Here is a 21,696-nt window from a genome sequence, read left to right as displayed (position 1 = left end):
TATAAATAGAACACTATAATGCTAAAATTTCATTTACGTTAGAACATGGCGTTGGTACTGAATTCACATAATTAAAGAACTAATATTCCGTACGCTGTAGATGGGCAACGATTCGACATAATTTTCAACTTCAAAGAACGTCTCAATTCGTAACAAAAGCTCCACCCACCTGTGCACAAAGTAATATAAACCAAGATCTACGTTATAAAAGATTTAATTCCATCGAATAATCGTCATCGTCGTCTCGTTGTGTTTGAATGGCGCGCTAAGCGCTGTCGGTGGCCATTTTCCGAACCACTGGTAATCTTCGCAGTTCAGTTCAGAGCGATGCGGCAAGTTGAAACCGTCAGAACGATCGGAACTGCGTCGCGTCCGATTCTCCGAGCTTCGAGTGGCGTGATACGGTAAGTTTTTGCATGCACAACATATATTTGTTTTGACGACTCGTTTCGGGACGCGTACGCAAATGACTTTCGATCGCCGGACGCAGCGTGTCGTCATAAATACGATAAATACGGCGAATGTGCCGGGCGTCAAGGGCCACGCAGCACGGGGTGCGAAAAAAACATTCTGTGTCGCGATTTTCGGAGTTACGAAAACGTCCAGAGTTCTAGAAAGGTTCCTGGCTCGCAGGGCGTCTCTGGGAGGCATAAATACGAGTCGTGAGTCACTCCAGACATTTTCTATTCGATTTTTTTACACTCGGGTCGAGCCAACGAATGCCGGAAACAAGTGACGATCGCGCGTTCAAACGAGTCGCCTGAAGTTGCTTGTCTCGGACTCGAAATCAACAAAGTTTACGTCACGGTTTTGGCGTCATTCGGTGTTATTACACTGAGATTCATCAACCGTTAAGTAATTTATAGTTCGTTAAGAACCTCGGGGATAAATATTCAACCCGTGGCCGGATAATTTTAGTCGCGTTCTTTTATTTTTTTCGTCGTTCTGCGTTTGAACCAACAGTTCGGGGTGAGTTCTAGTGAGTATTTGTGTGTGTTTATTAGGTTGTACATCATACGTGTCGTGAACAGTGATAACTTGAAATCGGATAATAAACGTCGGGTAACCGCGTCGCGTTATTTGTGTGTCGAATTCTCGTGCTGCAGTCGAAGATTGATCAACAACTCTTGGAATCCTTGTCCAACGAAACTACCAGGCCCCGATGCATTACGACGCCATCATTGCCACCGATTGCTCGTAAGTCAATTTTAATGAGTTTCTTTGTAAATCACGTGAAAAATATGAGTCTTCATGTTCGTCGCGATGACTCCAGGCAAAGCATGTCGAATATACAAATCGGTTTTTCCCACGGTTGAAGGTTCAGGGTAGGGCAAAAAAAGAGTAAATTACTGATTAAGTCGTTACTTCATCACTCGCTACTTTTTACTTTATTCTATCATTTTTTTTGCGCTGCCCATGAATCTTCGATGGTTATAGCGAAAAAATTTTATACATCTATTGTATATCGGTGTCCTTCATTGAATTCCAAACTTTCATTTCCAGGGAATGATTTCCCCCTTTTATTCTCATTAGTATCAGTGTTTTTTGGACGATGTTTCGTTGTTTCTGACAAAGCCGCTGCTTCCTTGTTTCCATTTTGAATTTATCTCGTAAATAACTGACCCTGGAGAATGTTTACCAACTGAATGTGAAATTAGCTAGTTCTAAGTCTCTGATTTTCCCCGTTAATATCTTCGTTCACATTATTATCCCGTTCATTTAAATACATTTTCAGTGCATATAATACCATAGTCTAAAAATTGGTGGGAGAATTTTTTTTCTTACGACTTTTTTTAATCGTGTAAAAATCAAAAAACCGGTTTTTTCCAAAATTTCACCAAAGTCTATCCTTTAAACAGTTAGACAAGGCGTTTATCAATTTCTCTACACCGATCGCGCGTGAGGTCAGTCTTTTTGACTTTAAACGGGTATTATTGGGGAGGAGTCCATTTAATTTGTTTGTAATCAGTCAAAAATTGCCTTTCGAGTTTTGTCACCGTATCTGCCAAGCGTGGACTTAATGCTATGTGGCATTGACTACAAACCAAGCATAGTTTCTACTTCCGCTCACCGGATGTGACGTATGCGTTACTCTGGACAAAAGCTTCGTCACTTGCTAGGCGCGAAAATTAAATTCAAGTACCCGCAGCTTGCTGCTGGAGGAAGCCAAGAATTAGATCCGAAAATTCGGTGATGCGAGATGTTTTAAGGGTGAGAGTGATAAGAACGAGGGAATTAAAATGAGGAAGAAGTAGGTGTGAATAAATATGGAACTCACGAGTTTAAAATGAATAAATTTTAATGAAACGCCAAGATTTTTACATTGATTTATATACAAAAGGGGCTCCGCTCATAACAATGATAATGATAAATTAGAATAGTAGTTATACGCAATAATGTATAGGTATAGATAGCTGGGGACTTGATGCGTGAATCATTTTTAGTAGCAAAAACAATCCAACCACAAGTGAAAAATTTTTAAATTCCGAATCTGAAAAAACCGTTATATGTTATTACTATTTTTATTATTTTTCTTAAATAAATCGATATAATCGAAAGAAGGAAATGTGGAGAGGATTTATTATTCGTTTCGTCAACTGAACGTATATCATATGTATATAATGAACAGCTAATCGAACAACGGCAGTAGTAATCATGTAGAAGAATAAGAAGGCCTATTTGGTAATAATAGCTTCGATATTGATTTGCTAGATCTTAAAAAGCTAAATATTTATGTTATAAAAATATTTCTATAATGTTTACATGTCAACAGTATATTTTAGACATTAAGTGTTACATAATATTCAATATTTACGATAGTTTCGCACGGGTAATTGATTGGAGACACGGATCAAAGAACGTTATTTTTCCAAAACAAAAGAGTTGTTTTTTTTTCCACCATTTTCTCGATATTTTCAAAGGAAATATTATGCTCATTATTATTATTATTATTATTTTTTTTTTTTTTTTTTGGCAATTTTTAAATTTCATTATGTCTCATCTTTTCCGGCGATTACAAAAGAGAACAACTTACCAAAAGATTGATTTAATTTCATTCGCGAATTACGATAAGAGTAAATGAAAATCTTATACATTATACAGTTTAATAATTACGAACTAGGAAACCGAGTAACGTATAATAATAAATTACAAACGCGAGCTCTTGGTATCAGCTACAACCGATTTATGACGACGAATATCGTAGCGATAATTAATTGAAAATCAAGTCTTTGCACGTGACTGATTTTTTTTAAATAATTTCTTACAAAACCGCGCACCAAGAGACAATATATCATAAATACCACATAACGATACGAAAAAAGGATAAATAAAACTACGCAAACCCGGGCTTACGTTAACATATTACATATCAGAATTACGAGTCAAATATATTTTTAATGTATTTAAGCAATGTATCGATACAGAAAAACGCGGCGCCGCGAACACAAGTTTGAATCATAACACGAAAATCAAAACTATTATATTAAACTAATCGTTTACTTATCAAAGAACATTACACAACCGATTGCGTTTACGACTTGCAAGAAATCGCGAACAAAACATAAATGAAACATCTAGCAATTTGAAAGAATTTACATTATATTCAAACGTACGGCCATATTTTTACCCCTTTTTTAATCGTTCTTTGTCTGACTGGCATGAGACGAAAGATTACTCCCCAGCTCTGTATGGTCTCTTGAAATAATTTCGCTTGATTTTTCTTTTATAAAACTTTTTTTTGTTCGTTTGCAGTGGTTCATGTTTTCTCAAAAAAAAAAAAAAAAAATTAATTCTTATACCGTATTAATTATTATTATTTGTATGCATGTATATGTATATATATATATAAGTTTAATGTTTGTTTCCGTTCAACTGTATATTATTTCAACCGCTAAATTAACCGAAAAATATATTGTTGCAATGCACAAGAAGTTAGCGCGATTTTCCAGAGTCACTCTAGCCTCTTTTACCGAAACATCTTTTTCTTTTTTTTTTTTTTATCGCGAATTTAATTTTCTTTTCTACCTTTCAAATTTTGCTTCTGTACGAAACACGTTATTACAGTGTTATGATTGTTGCTGTTTTTATATATTTTTTCCCATTATACTATATTTATCAACTCGCCTATCTTTGTCATCGACGTTTTAACGATATATCTAAAGTCTACAGAGCGCTACAGCTAGAGCATTATCAATATTAATCATCAAATGTTATAATTAAACATTAGGTACATCATCATAAATAGGTAAATTTATATCAGAGAGATCTTATACAGTATGTACAAAGAAAGGGAAAGAATTTTATAATCGGTCCAAAGCAATCTCGAGTTACGCAAAGAGAAACAATAAAAAGAAAGTACGAAAAAAAAAACCAATAAACAAAAAATAACATGGTCCAAATATGTTATTGCTGAAAAATGTATTTCACAACTCATGGTAGACTTCTGGCAGAAAATGTATCAAACTTTTTCCATCGATTTAGCATGCTAAAATTAATTTTAATTTAAATTTTTTACTGAATTCACTTTTTGCTTTTTCATCCTATTACCACCCCCAATCTTCTTCCGGCAAGTCTCACGATTCGAAATGTTTAAAAATAATCTCAACATCGTTCAAAATTTTCGTCACGTTTAATCCGTATTTTGTACTCTTTCGAATTTATACAATAAGCAAAGACAAGATAACAATAAATACTATCTAACTCGTGTTGTGCAGTTCTGAAAATAGAGTGGTAAGATTGTGACTTGAATACATGATGATAGTAATAATGATAATAATCTATAACCGTATCAGGAATCGCGAATTATGACGAAAACTGCGAACGAACGTGAGAAACACAAATGTGTACAACAATTGATCAATTATTTTCGAGAGAATGTTGACACCGCTAAAAAATACAGTGTATAATACAGGATAAATCATGCACTGAAGAGATAAAAGAAAATCTATACATATTTTTTCCATTTCTCGTTTTCTCTGTACCAAGAAGAATATTGATATCAATCATTTTACGTTAAATCGTTGATAATTACCTGCAGTACGGAGAGCAGGAGGTGTGATAAGATTCCGTTTACGCGTTATCAGGGTACGAAAATATCAAAAGAAAAAAGCGACTCGATTGGCACACGCAGATGTAAATTATTTAGAAACCGACATTAATTTCGCTCAACGTATAACGCGCGATTCAACAGACAGACAAACATTCATCATTGACGCAGGACTTTTAAACAGTTATATAATGTAATACGTACTATAAAACAAAAAGGAGGGGGAGAAAAAAAACGACAGACAGAGAGAAAACGGAACATACACAACAACGGAAGTTTGGTCCTCGCAGACAGCGTCCGTGCACTCATTTAAACCATCTTCCACTATCACATACACTTGTATTATCGCTCCACACGACGATGTTCAGTTGTTGGCGTTATTTCTTTCGTGGAGGTAATATACTTCATTCTCGTGCCTATGTTTCTTCAATATGCCTCCTCTAGCTGAACTCGATCCGCGTATCCACGCGCCACCAATTCGTCAGCCAGAGATATTACCTGGATGCGAGACAAAAGCAATGCAAATTATCAATCAAACTTTGAGCGAACTCTAAGAAGCGTTGTACTTACCCCATGTTTTTGTATGTTTAGATAGAGGTTTATGTGCGTGTCGCGATCCACGTAGCTTTGTATTTGCGCCTGGACCACGACGCCTTGAGTTATTTGTTGAACTAGGTCGTACGCTTCTGGAACCCACGTACCTGTAAGAAAGATTTCGAAATTGAATTTTCACAGGGTGTAGGCCGGCGGAAAGAATGTAGTTAGCGCGGTACTTTGAATTACTAACCATTTTTGGGTTGGATGTTGGCCAAGTACACTTCGATGGCCTGGAAGGGTAGGGTGAGGTAGTCGTACCTGATTTTCCTCATCTCAGAATTTTTCAACACCCAAAATCCACCGTGGTCTATAAGGCGTACTACGTTCTTTTCTCCGTCCGGGTCCGGCTTGTGGATATAAACTCTAACCCACTTGTTGCACCATTTACCGACGAATATCATACCCTCTGCAAGTGGTCGAGGAGAGAAATGAAGACGGTAAATTTTCGCAAGAGTTTCAGTTCCGCGAGCTTCGATCCCACAAATTTTAATCATCGACGATAACGATATTTTTGAGAATTTTACTCACTGTCGAGTTGATCGGGAACTGGTGGAGCGTCTGCGACTGTGTTGTAAAGCTGTGTCATATTCTGATCTAAAATGCGTAGGGAAGGATAAGAGGGATGAGTCGGCTGGTGGAGGAAGAGGTGATTGGGTTCCACGACGCGAATAACTGTCACATCGTTGTTCAGACCCTCGACCAGCTTGAGCTGCATTACTTCAGGCACCCACTGCATTTCCTCTGATTTTTTAAGGAACGACACTTGCTCCAGCGTCACGCTGGGATATTTGTTCTCAGGGAATTTCTGCCTTATCATATCCAAAGCCGTGCGGATACCCTTCTGGGATCCCTCGATCGCGCATACCTTACACTTGTTGGTTTCGGGATGACGCTTTATCAGCATGTTGACCTGCGCCTTTGCTTTTATACTCTGCAAAAATACCCCGTGACGGCCTATCAGACGGCCTATCAAACTCTGCGGCAGGACAAACTCGTACACTGCAGGGCTGTTTCCGTTTATACTTCCTCCTGTGGGGAGGATAAAATTTGATACACACTTTTAGACAATGATGTTCAAGTTAGTCACGTTATCGCAATGAAAGATTGGGAAAAAATTTAACTTCTCAATTTTGTCGTCAATGAGTTTGAAGTATGATTTCAAAATATGAATATATCTCTAATTCTAAATTCGTGGTTTTTTCCTCATCACGAATCGTTCCAATAACCTTGAGTTACTAACTTCGACATGACTTTAGACAGAATTATAGACCAAGTGATTCGGAACGTGGAAAGATTTAAGTAACCGAAGTAAGCAGGCAAACTTGTCGCCTTCGTTCGTACAAGGCGTTGAAAACCTCGCCGAGTTATCCTACTTGTAACAAGTTTAGAGAACACTTGAGCGGTAACTTTGACCGGTAGCATCAACTTTGTATGATTGAGACAAGTGACTAAAGACTGGTAATTTGAACTTCGGACCTTAAATTTTCTCCGCAGTTATACCTTTTCCACTGTCGCTGCTGCCCTCGCTTCTAGCCTCGTCGCTGACGCTGCCGTCGAGAACACCAGAAACTGGACTATGATTAGCCGAATCCCTTTCGGAAGCCGCCTTCTCTTGCATCTTAATCTCGTCTATGACATTCTCGGTTTTCACCTCAGTCTCTTCGGATCGATCTAGCATCTTGGACAGTTGATTCCTGACAGTTTTCTTAGCGGTTTCATAGGGCGACTTGGACCGCTTTGGTTTTATGGCGGTATACGCCAGCTTCTCTTCCTGTTCCTGCAGCTGCTGCTGTTGTTGCAGGTGTCTTGGTAGCGACTCGCGTACCGAAAGCGGTTCCGAACCCCGTGGGTAAAATTGATCGACGTCGATGGTCATTTCAACGTCCTTGTACCAGGCGTCCGGACCGCTGCTCGCCGCGGAAGTTCTCGGCGTTGCTGCGGATTTCCGCTGCGGAATTGCCAAACTCTCGCTCACCCGCCGCGGACTGCACGCGGCGACGACTTCGGGCTTCGAACCCACGCCCGTTGAGCCCCGTGAGGTGAAGGACTCCTCGAATTGGTAACCGGAGTCGTTCAGGTTGTGATCCGGCGTTTTCGAACTTCCGGATCCTGCTTTTAATACGCGATCTCCGCCTGGGTCAGCTCTGTCGGCTCTTCGTCGTTTGTACCACAAGAGGCCAAGGATCAGGGCGAACGCTGGTACCGTCCACTTCACTAGTTGGACTCGCAATGATGCTGACGACATTTCGCTGCAGGTCCACGGTAGAAACCGTACCGCAAAATCAATCGGAACTGTCGGGGAACAGAAGAGAGAAACGGGTTTAGGACACACGATGATCATACTTGATGGTAGAATAAACCATTTCGAACTTTGCTCTACTCATTTTTTATGCAAGAATCATTTTCAACTCTAAGCATATGTGTAGAAAGAAATCTTGGAAATTTAGGTATTGGTCAACAAAGAAACATCAATTTTTTCAACGCGTCGATCCGTGGTGTGGTATCCTCTTCGGGACATGTTGTATTTATTTAAACATCTACGGTAGAACAAAAAAAAAAAAGTTGCTACTGTTTACAGATGGAGAATGGTTCGTTGAAATTTGTTGTTTTCGCTGAAAATGTTTAAATAAATATATGTCCCGAGTAGAACCTGTACCAAGGGTCGAAACGTTGTTGACACAAGATTATCTTTCTGTTTTTATCAAGACTTAAATTTTCAACATTTCTTTCTACATATTAAAAACTGATTCCTGTCTACCTAGGTTTTTTTCTTTCAATACGTATGCATAAAATATCAAACCGCGAAAGTAAAACTCGTATATTTGCCACTATTTTCGGATGTGTTCTCTTACACACATCGTAGTCAAAGATAAACTAGAGAGATAAGAAGAGCGATAATAACACTTGGCGCACACGAGTCTCGGCTATCGTACGCGAAAGACGAAAGTAACTCTCTGTATTGGTCGACAAAAAAAAAAAAAAATTAAAAAAATAAAAATAATTATAGTCCTAACGTTGGACTTGGCAGAGCCGTGTTTTAACGTACGTGCGTAATATGTATAACTATAATTGTATATGCTGTTCGTTGATCTTTTGCTTCTTGGAAATGGTCGCGACCTGAATTTATTTTTATTTACTTTTTGTTCTATCGGTAATCTTCGCGTGAATGATTTTTCGTTTTTTTTCGTTGCTTTCTTTTTCCTTATTTATTGAACTTACTCACATTCGTCTGGCAAATATTACAGCGATACAGAAGGGAGGGAGGGGGGGAACTGAAGTATCGCTGATTGAAAAAGGTAAGAAAAAACAGCACCGATGATCGAATTGAAAGTACCATTGCAGGGGCACAAAATTTCTCTTTCTCAATTCCAGAGCAGGCATATCATTACGTGTATAGTCAAGAGTATTTATACATATTGAAGTAATGAAATGCCACCTGCTGTATTAATTTTGCTCTCTAAGTTTTTGTCTCATTGTCAATCGTATAGTTTCTTTTTTTTTCGTGTGTATGTGTGCGTGTGTGTTTTGTCTATATACATATATACACAATATTCTCTAACGATTATCAATTTCGATCGATGACTCTACAGTTGTCGTTGGTTAAAGGGGAAGAAAAAAGAGAATAAATAAACAACCAAGAAAAAAAAAAAAAAACACTTACGTACGAGGTTCACGGATGTATAAACATTTATATCATACCAATAACATGACACCGTACTACCGTACAAATAACACAGCTGCTGTGCAGCAAGAATGCAAATATATATACATGTATATCATTTATGATTTCTGACATACATGTATGCAGGTAGCAATTATTAGTAGCAGTTGTTGCTACTACATCAATTTTCATGAATGAAAAATACCAATAATAATAATGACAATAACAATAACATAAACAATTACAACAAGAATAATAATAACGATACAAGCTTGAACGGTGAATTATTTTGATGAATAAATTAATAAAGATGAGCTTCTAAAGAGAATTGATTGATAACAATAACGTAACCGGAAACTGTGTTATTATATACATATATATTTATCGATGTCAAATCTCTTCAATGATATAATGAAGTTATTCGTGAAACGGGAGACTTTTTAAATATTACCTTTTATTTTGTTTAACGTTTGTTTTACTTCAAACGAATGATTTTGCCGAATATTAAATAAAGTATCGAAAATGAACGTTATTAAAATATTAAGATTGTTCAAAGCGCGTATGTATATGTATTTGGAAAAAAAAAATGAACTGGATAAACGTTTGCAAGCCTTATAGGTCTTTGTACGATATGTGTACATAATTTTTAAATCATAAAATATTATACACATCGTCTCATACATCGAAGAATTTCATAGATACTCATTCTGCGAAAAACACTGCGAATTTTCTCTATAGGTGTATTTACCCTGTATAATAATCAAGATATTGATCGCAGATTGATCAAAAATAATGTACAATATAAAGCGATAACAATGAGACGCCGCGATTACAGTGATTAATTATTCCACGCGCAACCTCTGATAATAGCGAAATAAAAAACAAGAATGGGGGGGAAAAAAAAACAAAGAAACAAATGACAACAGAAGCGACCTGATTTGATTAATTTTGACACAGTCACGACTGGATCGTTGCATAACGGAATATTACGTACGCTGTATGAACATTATACACGCATGTTTTATTTTTTTAATTTATTTTTTTACCTCTCACATATTAGCACGGTGAGTAATTTTGAAAGTAATTTTCATCGTCTAATGGAGATATAAAGAAGATAAATTTTAAACAAACAGGTATAATATAATAAATAAGCACGTCCTAAATCTTGAAAATATTTCCTTATCTAATTATCTACATGTAATGTAATATTTTTACGAGCTGCGCAGCCAGATCTTGACATTAACTTTTTCTTTCGACGTAAATATCAAATCGTAGATTTTACGCAACAGATTGATCTAATTATTCTTATTATAATGTTTCTATTTCAGTACAAATGTTTTCTCTTCTCTTTCTAATTATCTTTTGGGTGTATAATAATTTTTGATTACATACGTTCGTAATTAATCAGGCCGACTGATAACGATCTGCGAATCCAATTGTTCTGTAATCTATTTGGGTCTCTGCAAATAACTGCGTGCGGACTTTTTTTATGTATTATACGTATATAAAAACGTGTTATTACATTATAATATCTTGCCTAGATATTGCGGTTCGCGATGAAAAACGAAAGAAAATAGAAAAACGAACATGTTATTGTACGCGTGATTATTTGTGGCGCTGAAGAGAAAGAACAAATTAAAAAAGAAAAGAAGAATTACAATTAAAATGGAAGTAACATATTTCATATCAAAAGCATACAATGATGCAAAGTTAAACTTGTCAGCAGTCAGCTACTTTGACTAATATTTATGGGCTTTACAATGGCTGTGTTTAAAGGTTATCTTGTTAACCGCTCGGATTTACTCTTGACTCAACATATGGAAGAATCCCTTCTCGCTTGTCGGTCTCGGCCACTTCGGTTTTACATACGTTACATACATGCATATCGATACGTAAATACAAATTTAACCGTTTATAGCTATGTGCATATGTCACGACAATTTGGTAGAATAATTGCAATGTTGCGAAACTAGTAATACATAAAAATAAAAAACGTATGCCAACTAATTTCCCAAGATATTGTAACATTGTGGGAAAAGAAGTTTTGTATTTTCGGGGGATTGAAATGTTTTTTTTTTTTACCGATCGATTATTATTTTCATTTCGTAACTGCGTATCCGTTATTCCTGAATTTGTCGATACGTAACAATAACGGTAACAATTAAAAACAACGGATAATAAATCTTAAAGTATTTTCACGTTATAGCACGCAGTAATTCATGGAGGTAACAACAATCGATGTCAACATTTTCACACCGCTCTCCGAAGGAGCGAAATTCGATCACATATGGAAGTTTATCCGACTCACCGTAACGAGATCCATTATTATACACGTAGGTAATACTCGCTAGATATTCAGCCCAGCTGTTCGAGTATTATTCCGTTAAAAAAAAAGTCCCGCACGATTCTCTCGATTTCCGCAATGAAATAATTCTCGATTTAAACGTGCGTAATTTGAAAATGAACGAAGCACCCGTGCATCGACCGATCACCACGAGGCAGGCAGAAACTCCGGCCGATATGCACCTTCGTTTCCTCCTCTCACTACACTGGCGAGGAACGAGATATAGAGACCGGGTAACTACGTCGGCACGTGGAGGACTGCCTGGATTGTCCGGTTGCCCTCCCCGTTGCTATAACTATATACACATGTATATAACTATATATATAAATACGTATAATACACCTATCGACGCATGCGTTCTGCTTCGAAAAACCACGCGATATCTTTACAGATATATAATATACGCGTGCATATACGTATGAGAATGTTATACATGTACGTGCTGTACGAAAATGACCGTAGATGGAGAAAGAAAAATTGAAAATATCGGAACAAAAGCAATCGCGTGTTACACGTAATTAAGAAATTTGAGGACATTTTTAAGGAGCTGCCCTGGTCGATTTCGACATCGTTTAAGTATATCCAAATATCGAAGTCCACGTATCTGAAAGGCGAAAAAGTACTTGGCAAATTTACGTTTGCAATTTCGTGGGATCCATGACGTTTTTTTTATTTCTGTGTAGAATGAAAATTAACGGGGCTGTTAAGCTCTTTTTCGCGTTTCAGATACGTGGACACTTCGATGTTTGGACACATATATACGACAAGGTCGAAACCGACCGGGATACCCTTGTAAAATTGCACGATCGAAGAGCAAATTTTATTTTTCGCTTATTTCGGTTTCCCGTTTCAGGGAAAATTGTGCACGGTTATGTACGGTAGCGGAATTTTGGGGAAAGGGACGCCTCGGGGCGAGAATTTCCTTGATGGAAATGAAGTGTACAGGGGAAAAGAAAGGGGGGGAAGGGGGGGGGAAAGGGACGTAACCTTCGGGGACTCGAGTAATAACAACGACCAGGTATGTTGCAGACGCTAGTTGTTCGATTCGGTTCTTGGGATCTCGGAAAACTGCACAATTTTCGGGCCCCTCGGGCAACGCTCGTGCCTAGGCGGTGCGAAATAGGGGGGATGATTTTTCGGATCAGCCATTGTTAACGCGCATATTATACTTTTCCGGATCTTACTATACGTATGTGTACATTCTTGAGGAAAACAGCGGCCGTATGTACACAGTGAAAGTTTTAGAGTTGTTTATTTATTTATTTTTTTTTGTTTATGTGATGCTCGATTTTTTTGCATATAACGTGTAGTATACGAATTCCTGCGACTGTTTTTGGTACATCTGGATCAGGGAGGGAGGAGGGACGGACGGGCAGCAGGAGTAACGGTACCAAAAGTGAGCGTCGAGCTGTTCGCGATCCTGATGGCGTTCCTCCTCCTGGAGCGTTCGAGGATCGCCGATTTATTTTCAACCCGAACGATCGATGTACGAGATATTACACGTACATATGCAGAGTGAATTGCTAACGACCGAACGGTTTAATGCGCATGCGCTAAAATTCTAGAGCAAGAGCAATTGTTTTGTCAGGTTGACCAACCGTCAGAATAAATTCAGACGACCGATCGCCGCCGCGATGTAGGGAAACAAGGTGAAACAATGCGGATACGCTTTAGTTGAACCAATTAGAAAACGTATCCAAGGTGACGTCACGTAGGTTTGATATTTTGTCACTCTTTAGTGTTTACATTATTATCTTTCTAATTTTCGACTGCATAAACTGGCATTTTCAGCAAGCAGAATGTACGGTAATAAATAAGTAACCTCAGACTGAACGAAAATCGGTTCTGACCAGCCTTATTTTCTTACATCTTAGTTACCGCAATTTATGTAACGTGGAAAACGTTGGTCAGACTGACAAAACAACTGCTCGTACTCTAAAATTTTAATGCGCATGCAGGTCGTCAGGAATTCACTCTGTGCGTACGTAAAACATTATTGCAGTGTGGCCCGAATCGCCGCGAGGGGTATAAAAGATGACGAAATAGGGAGGAGAAAAATAATTAATGTAGAATAAAAACGGAATTGATATTGAATTGATTAAATCGTACCGTACGTGGAATCAACAAAAAATCGCGCACTAAGCGAAGAAGTAGAAAAAAAATCTTTCTCTCTCACTCTCAATAATCAAATAAATAAACAAAACATAAATCATTCCGAAAGTACGTGTGGCGACGTATTATAAAACTTGTCACCAACTAATTTACCAGAAATACCTCATATATTATACAATCAGTAAGAATCGCTGGAATTTCTACAAACTAAACTTTCGATAGGATAACAAGCACATATTTAAGCTGTATCATCACCTTGACTAAATTTGATTCACGATCAAAGTATCGCCGTAAATTCGAAAGCTGGAATAGAATTCATTTATTCTGTTCTTTTTTTCTTTTACCGTCCTTACGATAAACGACAAAAAGTATTACGAGAACCGCGTTTATCAACTCGAGTCAATTTTTATCCGACACAGAAATATAAATATCCGAAGGATAGAAAAAGATTATTATTTGTGTCAAGTTCGAGATAATAATTACACTGTTGAATTTGTTTTCGCGTATATTATGTATTGTAGTTGTTATCATTATTATTAACTTTTTCAAATCGACGAATATTTCAATTTTAATTTATCTTTCTATTTTTTTTTTTATTTTTTATTCTTCAGTTTTTGGTGCAGTCGAATATATAAACAACGAACGCAAATCGAATTCCTGTTTTATTTTCTTTTTTTTCTTTTTATTACTGTCCTCTGTACTCATTGGATTTTTTCGACAGAATTTTGAATAAAAAAAGAGGAATCGTAACAATTAATAATAACAATAAGAAAAATAAGAAGAGTCAACGGCAATGCGAAGATAGAAATGCGTGTCGGAGAATTTTGTGTGTTTTTCATTGAAACAGGTCGAAAGGGAAATAATTTATCCCGTAAAATCCTTCGGTGTAAATTTAAAACAAAATTTCCGCCACGCCGCCACGTGCTGCAACAGGTAGTAGGTGATTCTTTTTTTATTTTATTTTTTTATTACACGTGTAAGAGAACCTTGGAGAAGAATATATCTGTTTACGCATAAATACATATGTTATACACAAATAGAGACAGATAGAAAAACACATACATATCTGCGTCTGCGTAAACACATGTCATCCATGTTCACGAATGACTCTAGGTAAATATAACACGTTTATGCGGATGGAAATAGAATTGTATATACATGTGGGGGTGTGTGTGTGTGTGTTTTAGTGGAATAACGTCAAGTTATTATTATGTACCATATTCGTGTAATGTCTGATATCGTATAAATAATTGTGCAGGCGAAAATAGGAGGAACGATAAAAGATTGCAACAAGTATTATACAAAGTCAGCGCGTTCGAGATTAAAAAAGAAAAAAAAAAAAAAAAACAAGAGGAGCGCGATCATCTGTCTGGACGTTGTTTTTTTTATTTTTATTCTTAAGTCAATTCGATTAATTATAATTGGATTATCAACACGACGCTATATATTAATAATTATTACTTTGCAAATTTTATTATTATATTCTATCGGCTGTAATAACTTTTCTTACTTTTATTTGCCATCGTTCAAGTTTTTGATTTGTCTGTTAAAAAGCGATTATTTACAATCAATTCAATCGTGGCCTTCGGTAAAAATTCAATGCTATTGTGCAGTTGTTTTATGATTGTTATTATTATTATTATTATTATTATTAGATTTCGAAATTAATTTTTATCACATACTCAAAACTATGACGTTTTAGTATTTCCTTTTACTTCTTTTCTACCGTGTACTTTAGAATACATTATTTGGAAGTTTAGGAAAATCAATTAGAACCTTCTTTGGTACTAATATGGATAAACAAAACCAGACACGGCTATTAAAAAAGCTATTAAATAAATTGTCTGCAACGAACAAGAAACGCAAAAAGGGAGGTTTTTCGAATTGGAAAACTAATTGCGAACGATCTTGCTAATGCGGATGAGTCACCGTGCTCTCCAATGCTTATACGTGTGTATAATAATACATGATGTATGCATACATACATCATCAATATATATATATATATATACACACACATATATGCACACACATGCCTATATATACCTGTGTGTATTATTACATCCAGATCAGCGAACGAGCGCACGTTGACTTTACTCGCGGTTTGTAGAGATAGGCAACTTGGAAGAAGAATAAGAAGAGGAAGAAAAAGGGGAGAGAGGAGGAGGAGGAGGAAATGCCGATCAGTCGGCAACTTTCACGCTTGAATTTCAACTAGAAATGAGAGGAGGGGGGGGGGGGGGGTGTACAAACTTTGAGGATCGATTACATGTTGATTGAAATATCATCGATTCCGGCATCGTATACAATGCATAGATATATTTATTTATAATTAATCCCGGCTTTCTCAAATGGTCGCGCCGCCTTTGAAATGTACATAATGAAAATTGTGAAAGGAACGAATGAATGAAAGAACAAATTTATACGGTATCACATCCTGATTCGTTCGGAAAGGAAAAAGAAAAAGATCAAACAACGTGTATAACGTTATAACGGTAATGTTTTGACGGACGTTTGAATCCTACAGCGATGATAATAATGATGATCACGGTGATGATGACGATGATGATGATTAGCGATAATTTGATCTCGAATTCTGTCTGGTAAACGAATCAATTGACGAAGTTTAACCGATGAGTGTGACTTGAATCGTTGTGCAGTAGGTGAAATAATAATTGTCGAAATTAATGAGACTATTGTGGGCTAACGAAGAAAAGTAATTGTATTTCAAGTACGCACAACGGAACAGTGTATAATTACAACGTGTGGGGGTTTGTTTTTTGTTTTTATTTATTTTTTTTTTCATTAGTTTCAAATTCTGTTATTTTTGACAAGTATTATCATTTTTTGAACAAAGACGTTGAAATTATAAAAGAAGGAACGAACGAGGATATCGGTAAATGGGAAAGGTATGCAACTGATTGAAACTTGGGGAGAAATTTATTCCAGAGGTTGCGAAGGGCGTATGGTGGGTATGGTGGAAGAAAAATGCCGCTGCCTCGGCCTGCCGACTGCCTGAGAGGAATTCTAGACGACACGTGAAACAGCATGGTCTTTAGTTTTGGGGTTATTACTCACCGAATAGACCGACAAACAAGCCGCAAACAATCGCTGCGGCTCGCGCTTGATGTTCGAAAATGATTCTCCCGAGGATTTCACCGATACACGCCGTATTCACGGTTATTATACACGCGTCACCACGTGCTCACAATGTTTTCCACAATCTAAGGAGATCGCAATATGGCCGTACTCTATTCTCACCGCACGGCTTTAGAGCAGCGATCCTCCGGTCTCTCTTTGCCACGGCTCACGCGTTGCGAACGCGAGGGGAAAACTACGCGGGGATTTTTACGCGACGACCTCTGACGGAGGTTCCGATAAACTTTTCAACGGGATCTGGATTCCTGGATCATTGGTTCGGATTCTCTAATTTCACTTTTCACATTTTCCAACGTCCAAGCATTCTCATTGGTTTACCAAAATTTGCAAGCTAATCGGAATGCTTTGATGGTGGGAAATGTGAAAAGTGAAATTACACAATCGACCCCCTTAATTTGGACGATGTGAGAATGGTTTTATTCGAATTTTTGATACTTCTTTTTTAGACGAATTTCATTGCCCGGTTCAGCGGCTTTTGGTACGGAACGATGTTTATTTCCTCGATTAAATTCAGTGGAAAAATTGCAGTCGATTACTGTTAAATGATATTTTCATGCCCGTGCTGTCCGTGGAATGGTAACTGGTGCCATCTGTCGGCTTTCTCGGTCCTCGTTCGTTCATGCGCATTCAGTCGCGGCGTTAGCAAATGATGGAAATTTCTTACCAGCGGGATTCTTCGCGTTGCCGATAAACAACCTTGTTATAATAAAATGCTATACCTACCGACACGGGATCGCACTTATTGATCCATTACCGACGATTCTTTTTTTTACAACAATCTTCACACTGATGACGCTAAAATCGTTTCAGAAACAATTACTCGTTTATAAATATGTAATGTTATGTTTTCCGGTGTCTAAAAAACATAGATAAAAAAAATAAGCAAGAAATCAATTCGGGGTAAAAATGAGTAATGACTTTACCTAGATTAAAATTTTTTTCATTCTCGTTTCAATTTCAGGTATTATTATTATATTCGTGTACAAATTTGTTACTTGTATGCATGTGTAGAACTTAAAGGCGAATCGCGTTGACCTGCTGCCGTTCCTGCAACCTCGTTACGTATTCAGAGAGGGGGAAAGAGAGAAAGAGAGAGGAAAAATATTACGCGATACGCGTGCGAAATAATAGCTGGATTACCGCACAAATGTTGCCACGTATTTATATATCGTCTTATAATAAAATTGTGATTTGTTTGTTGGGAACAGAAAAAGATTAACTTTCCCAAGTTCAAAACCGTATTGAAGTTGGTAACTTCACTCTGAGGAAAAACCGTTGTTTCGCAATTTCGGAACTGTCGGAAATTCAGTAAACCGTAATGAAACAAGAGACAGTCAAATTTCGAAATCATAATGCCTTCAAAATCATTATAAAATTAAGAAAACGGTGATCTGTGAGTGAACAGCGAAGTGTACGTACATTTTTTACTTTATATACCGTTGCTTTAACCTCCGGCAATCGTGGCATCAAATTCAATTATTTGCATCGCGGCAGCGACCGGAATCACTTTTTTGCATGTTGCGTAATTTGCAGTATATAGAACCGCGGCACACGATCTTCTTACGCATGCTAGTGCACATGTGTGTTAAATGTAAATCGGTATGCCCGTGCAGACGTGTAACTTGTCGAAACGGTGACGCTGCAAAGCGTCGCGACGGCAACGCCGACGCAATGGAAACTCGAAGGTCCTTGGTTCGTTGCACCTTGTAGCAGATACGCAGTACTTCTCGCTCACGCGCTACGTTGCGAAATTATTCCCAACTTTCGTAGGTGTAGGATAAAAAAAAAAAAAAAACATGAATCACTGAAAAATAAAAAAAAAATTAAAATTGCGAATCATTTTTTGACGCTTGTACAAACTCCAATACAAATAACTGATTTAATCGAGATTGTTTCAACCGTCGAAAAACCGCATGATGAATTTAGGAATGTCCTTGATTTTCGGATCATTTTCATATTTTCGGCTCCTATATACTATACCATGAAATATGATTTAATTTCAGCTCCTTCTTCGATTTAGAAAATCTTTACAAACAGAAACAACGCAATGAAACGAGGATATGCATTGTACAAAGTTTAATCATCTCAATTGGTCAGTTACAGCTCCAAGTCTGAAAGACAAAACTTAAAGTATAAATTATTGTTTTGCAAATTTACACGGTTTGAATGATTGGAAGAAACATATATCTTAGAATTAAACAATACCACTGCGGTAAAAAAAAATTGGACGTTAATAATTGCCGGTAATTTTTTCCTCCTATTAGGTGTGAAATTTTTAATATCGCATTGGAAGGGGGGAAAAATGTGGTGTGCGTAGTTTTTGGGACGGTGCGAAGGCAGGGATACGTAAATGATCCGGGAGAGCCGCGAGTTGAAAGTACCGTACATATTGTACACGTATATAGGTATACATATTTTCCCCGCAAACAACCCTCGACGGCATGGCGGCGGCGGAATCGTGCGGAAGATAGCGAGGGTGTGTCTGGGTCACCCCCTTTCGCGTCTGTACTTCTGTCTGCTTTCGTTTCGGGGTTCGCAACCCCAGTTTCCGCCTTCCGCACCGTCTATACGTATAGTTATACGGCGAGCATCGACGGGCTGCAGCAGCACCGCCGGTCTATAGACCGTCTAGCAGGTTCTTACAACCCCCAATCGATAAAGCGTGTATACCTACCTACCGGCCTTCCCTCCGCCTGCATCATTCCGGAGGATGGTGTTATACAGAGCTTGGAGAATCTCTATACCTACCCTCATCGCCAGACAAATTTTACTTCGCGTATATTCGAAATTATTACCGGGCCGGTGAAGTTAGTTAGTAGCGTGAAAGTTATCGAAACGTTTGAACAAAAATTATTATACCATTTTTTAACTTTAGAATAATCGAAGAAGTTTAATTTACAAAATTCGAGTTCTTTGTTGATGCTTTATTAACGGTCTGATAAATTTCAGGTTATCCTAATGTTGAAAAATAGTTAGTTTTTCGAAGGATGCATCGTTTACAGTAACGTAACAAACTTCGGTATCATTAATTAATGTTGAAAAAATTGAAACGTAATACGGAAGTGGAATTTATGTATCATCGCCGAAATATATTTCCGGTTTTATTTTTTTTATGTATTCGTTGATTTGCTGCTGAAAATTTTCGTACAACAAAAATGTGAGAATGCGAAATGAATCGATTTTCAATGTTTTAATGACAAACCTATCCTTTTTCCTTTTTATCACTAATTTAAATGAACTATTATATCTTCCCGAGTTTATTTATTTATTTATTTAAACAATTTTGCATAAATTGTTTTGTTCTTCAAAAATTATTCTTCTCAATTTTTCTCCGAACACTTTTACCATTTGATTGCCAACTCCTGTAGGTTTCACACGTTTCATCTAGCCGTTTTCGATATCATCGCAGAAGTTTGTCGGACAGACCTACCGCACAGACTCTTCCCTTTTCACACAGGCGATGAAAAATATCGCGAAAAAAAATCTTTTTCCGGGATGCTGCTTTGCCTGATACTCTACATTTTACATTATCGTGCTTATATTTGTACAGAGATATTTCGCATCGTCGGCAGACCGCGAAACCTTTATCAAAACGTGCCTGTCTATCCTCCCCCACCCTCGGCCCTCCGTTTCTCTCTCTCCCTTTGTCCCCGCTTCTTCCGTTCCTCACCGCATGCAACGTGAACCTCTGGAGGACGGACCGCGGTGCAGGGGAGGATTAGTGGATGAAAGGGGGGCCATCCGGCGGGTGGAGGGTGGGTCGACTGTTGGAGGGGGTGTCTGGGTCAATCCCCTCCTGCAGTCTGGGGGTTCCCAATCTTCCGCAAACGGCATTTCCCGGGGTTCGCAATAAATTTCGCACTGAATTTCACCTCCGCGTTGATATATATAATATACAGATGCGATACGAATGTGTAAAAACTGGAAGACGTTTATTCTTGATTTGAAGGTAAAATTTGTCGTGCGAAACAGGGTGAAAGGAATCAATTTCTGACCGTTTTAAACAATTTTGTTCCCAACTCGACCGTAATTTTAACTTTTTTTTTTACCTGAAAAGCGGGAGAAAAGTGGCATGTGTTATTCTTTCTTAACTTTATTCCCTCATCGGTAAATCCACTCGCGGGAATAATCTTCGAATTTATTCCCTTGTTACATAATGTACTATTCTTTATCCTTGTTTTTTTTTGTTTTTTTTTTTTGCACGTTTTAACTCTACAGTCAATTCTTGTCGAATATGTTTACGAATTGTAAAATAACAAAACGGAAATAATCATTTTGACAAATTTAATAACAACCGAGTTTTTCTCCGCGTGCTTTGCAGCGGTGCCGGGTATATAAATACACGACATTACAGCATTTGTGTTGAGCATGGGAAGTGCATTATGGTGGTTCCGGCTTAGAGGATATTCGTACACGAGGTCGGGACGCGTACATAGACCGTAACGTATGTGTTACACAGATATGTAGCACACCTACCTATATGAAGTTGTCGCAGCGCAGTGACTCAGGAGCACCTTATACCTACCAGGCGATGAGGAATGAGTCATAAATCGATGCCGAAGCAATTCGGCGGGCAAACTCGCTGCTGCTGCTTCTGCTGCTTCTGCTGCAGGATTTTATCGGGGGTGGACAATCTTGGCGCCTTTTAGTCTGCCGTTGACTCACGCCGCGTTTTCGTTGTCTAGGTCGTCATCTTGTTTTCGTATACACGTACGTGTTCCCCGTTATGCGTCGTCGTTTCTCTGCTCTATTTTTATTACGCCCTCCCCCTCGATC

At 37.8% G+C, this 21,696-nt stretch overlaps 1 protein-coding gene across 2 annotated transcripts; it reads right to left on the bottom strand.

Annotated features, from left to right (window-relative positions):
• Positions 1-2,281: 2,281 nt before the first annotated feature.
• LOC107218693 (KH domain-containing protein akap-1) lies at positions 2,282-17,055 on the bottom strand. Of its 2 annotated transcripts, none has more exons than XM_015656655.2 (6): positions 16,840-17,055; positions 7,145-7,936; positions 6,173-6,673; positions 5,835-6,050; positions 5,618-5,748; positions 2,282-5,545 (listed from the first exon to the last, which is right to left on the bottom strand). In XM_015656655.2, exons 2-6 carry the CDS (start codon positions 7,887-7,889, stop codon positions 5,474-5,476), a joined length of 1,665 nt encoding a protein of 554 aa, XP_015512141.2. In that variant the 5' UTR covers positions 7,890-7,936; positions 16,840-17,055; the 3' UTR covers positions 2,282-5,473. The 2 variants fall into 2 exon arrangements, with proteins under 2 accessions (XP_015512141.2, XP_015512142.2); XM_015656656.2 differs by lacking the exon at positions 16,840-17,055 and adding an exon at positions 11,614-11,887.
• Positions 17,056-21,696: the final 4,641 nt, after the last annotated feature.

This window comes from Neodiprion lecontei, chromosome 4 (assembly GCF_021901455.1).
Source record: "Neodiprion lecontei isolate iyNeoLeco1 chromosome 4, iyNeoLeco1.1, whole genome shotgun sequence".
Taxonomy (NCBI): Eukaryota; Metazoa; Arthropoda; class Insecta; order Hymenoptera; family Diprionidae; genus Neodiprion; species Neodiprion lecontei.
The sequence above is the reverse complement of the archived record's forward strand: the minus strand, read 5'-3'. Positions and strand labels throughout refer to the sequence as shown.

What these genes read in the sequence shown, in the direction of transcription:
- LOC107218693 (XM_015656655.2), bottom strand. Translation starts at nt 7,889, where the DNA reads ATGTCGTCAGCATCATTGCGAGTCCAACTAGTGAAGTGGACGGTACCA. An exon ending in CAACATCCAACCCAAAAATG is followed by an intron (nt 5,749 to 5,834) that starts GTTAGTAATTCA and finishes TCTTTCTTACAG; the next exon opens with GTACGTGGGTTCCAGAAGCG. An exon ending in TAAACATACAAAAACATGGG is followed by an intron (nt 5,546 to 5,617) that starts GTAAGTACAACG and finishes TCTCGCATCCAG; the next exon opens with GTAATATCTCTGGCTGACGA.